This window comes from Callorhinchus milii, unplaced genomic scaffold, assembly GCF_018977255.1.
Source record: "Callorhinchus milii isolate IMCB2004 unplaced genomic scaffold, IMCB_Cmil_1.0 Scaffold1, whole genome shotgun sequence".
Lineage (NCBI taxonomy): Eukaryota > Metazoa > Chordata > Chondrichthyes > Chimaeriformes > Callorhinchidae > Callorhinchus > Callorhinchus milii.
The window spans coordinates 75339348-75345347 of record NW_024704742.1 but is presented as its reverse complement, the minus strand read 5'-3'; the positions used below and the strand labels follow the sequence as shown (position 1 = coordinate 75345347).

At 39.3% G+C, this 6000-nt stretch overlaps 1 protein-coding gene across 4 annotated transcripts in view; it reads right to left on the bottom strand.

The window, feature by feature from the left end:
- Window positions 1-967: 967 nt before the first annotated feature.
- pigg (phosphatidylinositol glycan anchor biosynthesis class G) overlaps window positions 968-6000 on the bottom strand; it is a 28393-nt gene continuing 23360 nt past the window's right edge. For all 4 annotated transcript variants that reach the window (XM_007891930.2, XM_007891931.2, XM_007891935.1 and 1 more), the window contains 3 exons: window positions 4947-5256; window positions 2921-3084; window positions 968-1700 (listed from right to left, as the gene is read on the bottom strand). In XM_007891930.2, the coding sequence (XP_007890121.1) occupies window positions 1475-1700; window positions 2921-3084; window positions 4947-5256 (700 nt within the window). In that variant the 3' untranslated portion in view covers window positions 968-1474. The remainder of the gene's footprint in view (window positions 1701-2920; window positions 3085-4946; window positions 5257-6000) is intronic.

Genomic DNA, 6000 nt, shown 5'->3' with positions numbered 1-6000 from the left:
GTACTCTCGCCTCTGAGTCAGAAGTTTGTGGTTTCAAATCCCACATTGCGACTTGGAATTCATCGTCTAAGCTGTTAATTCAATGCAGTACTGGGAGTGTGCTGCATTGTCGGAGGTGTTGCCCTTCGTGTGAGATGTTAAATCAAAGCCCTGTCCCCCTATTCAGGTGGATGTTAAAGATCTCAAGGCATTTTTCGAAGAGAAGGGAGTTTCTCCCATTGTCCTGGCCAACAATCCCACAGATAAAATTGGTCACTCACTCTATGGCTGTTTATGGGACATTGCTGGGCACAAATTGGCTGTTACATTCATCCACAAAATAGTCACTGCACTTTACAATATAGCCTGAGAAGCGCTTTTGAAATGACTCTATAACACATAAAAGGATAATTGTATTACCAACAAAATGCACTTTTATGTCTATCTTGCCTCTTGAATGTCTTGAAACAAACAATTACCGAAGAAAGAAGATTGCGGGTGTTCACGAAAGGTTTGATCAAGGAGATACGTTTTAAAGGAATTTGGGAGTCGGGAGATAGGGCGCAATGTGAAGAATGAAGAGCAAGGTCATAGGGGTTGAAGGCTCGGCCATCAATGGTGGAAGGGAGAGAGTAAAGAATAAGCAGTAGTCAGGAATTGAGGTGGAGCAGGAAACTGCAGATATAGGGTATGAAAGATTGTGAAGGTTTATGAATTGAGTGCAATATCTAAATGAAATCTCGCAGAGGAAAGATACGTGGAGGCTCTAGGAGCTGAGGACTAAGAAGAGACGAATCTGGCAAAGCTAAGCAGGTGTAAATTTATCCACTGTTGATGGTGGACCATCTCTTGCTATGAAATTATTAATAATCGGAGTAATTTCATAAAGACACAAGATCTCTTGATGTAATTTTAAGCAAAAATATAACATTTGTATTCTATTTAATAATTCTACCTGGTTTCAAAGACACTATGGAACACTGCAACGTGGAATTCTAATTTGTTCATTCATTTATTCATTTATACATGAGCTCATATATAACTAATTACTTTTATAGAATTAATCTTTTCAATTTAATTTATTGAAAATGCCTTTAACAAAGTTAAAGTCTGTACAATCTTAATTCATACAAACTAGTTTACAACACAATCGGTAGGGTTAGAGAGACAATATAGCTGTGTAAAGCAACAATGTCCAGTTTTCTCTAATACGCTCTAATTTCACCCCAAATAGAAGTATTTTCCCACAAAACAATGAATTCCTTAAAAAACAATAAATAAAAAGATCATGTAATTTTCCTCATTATTAAATCTTCAAATACAAACTAGGGCTGGAATAATCTTCAAATACAAACTAATTTACAAAAAACAATCAAAAAATTTAAATACATTCGAGTCTTTGAAAACTTTATCCAATACAGCTTTCAGCTCAATAAATGTTAATACCAGAACTTCAGATTCAGGAAGTCCAACCAGTTATTTTTGCTTCCTTTTCCTAACATTCGGTCTTCAGCAACCGTTTCTGATCCATGGCTGTGAAGACGACACAAATTCCTGTGGCTACAAATGTATGCATGCCCTCATAAAGCAGTTTAGGGGAAAAAACACTCCAGACAAATAGATGGTAACGTAGGGAGGTAACCAAAATAATGTACACTGCAGATGGTATTGCTCTCAACAGAACATAACAGTAACAGGTGTGTCCCATTGCAGCAGAATTCCTGGAATAAAAGGGCATTTTTTTCAGAACAAGATTAACTGAAGTTTTAATGTTTGTAAGAACAGAAATCATAGAATCACAATCTAACTGAACGTATTGTCAACACAATTGAAAGAATAATCAACAAAATGTATTTGCTACACTCAAACAGCATTTCAAATTTGTTCTGTGAAAACCAAAGTTTGTCCCCAATACCATTCTCCTGGGCCTTCTGACTGTTGGAATCTGACCCAGATTTTGAGTGAAGACTGGGAGTGAGAGAGAAATGTTATTTTTAGCAAAGCTAAGGCAAAATTCTAAAGATTTTTAATCATTCCAGTTTACATATGCTGCATTTTTGAGGCACAAATAGCAGTTGAATTTTTTTTAATAGAATAAAAATAGTTTTGAAGGACACAAGTTAAAGTGCAGAAGCATATGTTGGAGGTTTAATTTCCCGCTTTAATAAATTATGAGATAAAATAAATTTAATAAACTGCAAGAAATATTTCTGGGCTTGACCCTTAATCTCTTTCTTTTATTTCTCAAGGTATTTGGGGGTTCAGTTCACTAATTTTTGCGAATTCCTACTGGACCATCTAGGAACCTATCTACATAAAAGGGCATTATTCATTCACACAATTATGGCTAAAGACTGAATTCCTTGAAAAGCGATGGGACGGATATCTTTGGCATTATATAAAGGAAGACCTAAATCAAGGAGGGATAATGGATAGATTGCAAGATCACTGATACTGTCATAACCTTGGTTATCATTAAGTTACTAATACAGATAAGGATTGATGAAAACAGATTTTTGCGTTTGTCCACTCAACAAGCAATGATTTTAGTGCTCCCATAAACTGCAGAGACCTGCAACTTATTGTTTCCCTGGGTGTGACTGGGAGAATATTAGATTAATAGACCATTAACAAAATTAATAGCTCTATTAACTACTAGTTCTATTAATAGAACTAATAGTTTTGGCCCCCCAAACTACACTTTTTGTAATCCGTAGACAGCACAATATTCTAAATGTCTTCAGGATGAGATTTACACATCAGAGAGAAGAGCAATATCACACAAGTGCCAAAAAGACTTATTCCTAGGGACACTGTCCCAGGTGATTTCCCTTCACAGACTGACAGTAATTAATATGAGTATCTGGAGGTTGAAGGAATGAAGTAATGATTTCTCGAGGTTGACCCTAACAAAAGAAATTGTCAGCATAGAATTTATTACCTGCTCGTTTCTGAGCTCATGTAGAAGGTAAGGTGCACAGCCCAGAGCAGGGGACCTGCATATGTGGCAAATGCTGTGAGGAAGATTGCTGGCACCTCAACATAATTCTCAAGGCCGACAAATCCAGCTGAAATATCCACAGTTGCAATGCTGTTTGAATTTCCCTACAAAGAAAAAACAAAACTGTTCTGTAAAATTAACAAAGCTGCAAATTGAATTTCTGCCAATTTAATTTCATACGCAGCATTGATGCGTTTCCCTTTCTTATTTGGTCATCAGCATTCATATGTCAGAGAATTGGACTCATCTGGGACATAGGTGTCCTATTGAACTGTGCAATAGAAGTCTGGACCCGAGCTGCTTCCCCAAGATGTTCCCGACCCCGTCCCCTTCCCACCACTACTCCCGCTCAATCCTCCTCTCCCTCCGCCTGCCCCGACTCCTATCCCTCCTCGACTCCCCCACGGCCTCCCTCTGCTCCTCCCTTCACATTCTCCGTCGTGCCCACTGTGGTAGACGCTGTCGGCTGTCCTACAACACCCATTCTGACTGCCCCTTCCCCCACTCTCGCCGCAAGGTCCACCGGCCCCTCACCCACAGGAATCAACCTTTCCTCCCTCACTCACATTCCCATCCAACCTGTCTGCCTCGCTCCCTCCTTAGCTTCCTTCAAGTCCCACCTCAAAACCCTCCTCTTCGACCATGCCATTAGCACCCCCCTTCCCCTCCCCTTCTCCCCCGACCCCAGCTCAGGTCTGAAATGCTGTACACTGTTCAGCGCCTTGGGACATCCTCCCAATGTGAAAGGCGCTATACAAATGTAATCTTGTTGTTGTTGGACCAATGAGACATGAGAAATGGTCTGTTCATTAAGCTGTTTGTGTTTCCAGCATTCCCAAGACCCTACCACACATGAAGGGCACTATATAAATGCACGTTGTTGTGGCTGGTTCTCAAGGACTGAAAAATTTATTAGAGAAAGGCTCCAACTATTGGTACTAGAAACAACGAATGAAAGGATGAAAGAAACCAAAGTCTAATTTTATGCCTTGTAGACAGACTATGGGCAGGGGGGTGAGAAGAAGAAACAGAAAAATCTGATTGACTAAGACTATGCTGATAAGAAGAAAGGACACTATGTTCTACACTTTGTCTGTAAAATTTATGTTGGCCTACCCAGGACTAATGGAAAGTGACTGAGGTAACAGGTGTGCCTTACCTCATATTCAGATACTAACTGCAGGCTGTAATAATAATAACTAACCTTGCAATTGATACAGTGGCTTATCAAGTCTTCAAGACTTCTAAAACCGCTTCACAGAACACACTGTAAAGTGTAGTGACTGTGTGCTTTGTGGGCGAAATGCAGCAGCCAATTGCGTACAGCAGTGCCCCACAAACAGTCGTGGATTGAGGAATGAAATCAGCTTCATTAATAATAATAATCTTTCAGTCACTTGTCTATAATCTTCAACTTCCAGAGAATCTTTTACCATTTTCCTCAGAACTGCTGATGGTTAGTTGTTCTGCTTNAAAAAACACATGGCTAATTTGATGGTCAATAGGGCTAATTCGTAAAGGATTCTGCAGGAAAATGTACTCATTGTCAGTCCCTTCGAACGTTAAGTCAAATAACAATCCGTGCATTTGATATAGTGCCTTATCACGTCATCAAGATGTCTCAAAGTGTTTCACAGGATATAATGTAAAATGGTATGACTGTGTGTATTTTGTGGGCAGATGTATCTCCTTGAAATTAATCTAGATTACAAAATGAATCAACATCATATTCTTTTGAAGTTATTGACTCAATAGTTATGATAATATTATAGCTGTTATGGAAAATATTTCTAAAATGTTTGGGTCATGCTGAGGGCCACAACTTGGGTATACACATTTATTGGGTTAATGTAATTGAACAAATTATGGTGTAAATACAACACAAATATTTGTTGAGAACTGAACTCACTCCACTTGAAATATCTTAATTTTGCTGGTAACACTGCAGAATTGCATAAAAAGGTACCTGAAAGTAAAAGAAGGCTTGGCCAAACCAGTAATGCATGATGGTAATTTGAGCCGCATCATATCCCAATGCCTTCCAGATAAAACGGGTCATAATCATCTGAATTAGGAGGATGAACAACAACACTGGCAAGTTGTGAGGGCGGAAGAGCAAAGCAGCCAACAGCACAAGCCCGCTGTATATTTCCCAGAGGCCCCTGCTCTTCGTCACTGTGTCAGAAAAATCAACTTGCGACTTCAACAAGTCTTTAACTCCCGTAAAAAGGATGCCGAGGACAAATACATAGACAAACCGAGCTTCAATTATTCCCCTGATAAGGAAACATGCAAAAATTAATCAATTGCAATTATCATTCTAGCATTACAGAATAGTGGCATATTGATTAAGAAATAACTTACATTTTCATTGCACTTGATGTCACATCATCTTAAAAATAATAATAATAATCCTTGCATTTGATATAGCGTTTTTCACATCTTCTTGACGTCTCAAAGCGCTTCACAGAATATACTGTCAAGTGAATTGAACGTATATTTCTGGGCGAAACGCAGCAGCCAATTGCACACAGCAGTGTCCCACAAACAGTCGTGGATTGAGAATGACCAATTTATTGTTTTGTTTTGGAGGGATTATTATTAGGTGTGTGGAGTAAGGAAACTTGCCCAAGGTTTCGCCCTCTGCCTGGAATTGAACCCAGGTGTCTCACTTGCAAGGCGAGTGCTCTGACCACTGAGCTACAGGACTCCAGCACTCACAGCACTGAAGTGCTGTTCAGTGATTAATATCAAGCACAGCTGTTTTTGAGGGACAAACACAGCAGCCAATTTGCATACCCCAAGGTCCCAGACACAATAATGAGATGAATGACCAATTTTAATCTGGAGGATTGTTGGCAAGAACACCAAGAGAAACTCCCTCATTTTTTGAATAGTGTCGTGGGATCTTCAAGACATACTTGAAGAACAGGCAGATGGGACATTGGTTTAACTTTCCAGTTGAAGGAGGCCACTGACAAAGCATCGCTCCCCTAATATTGAGTGTCAGCCTAGACAAT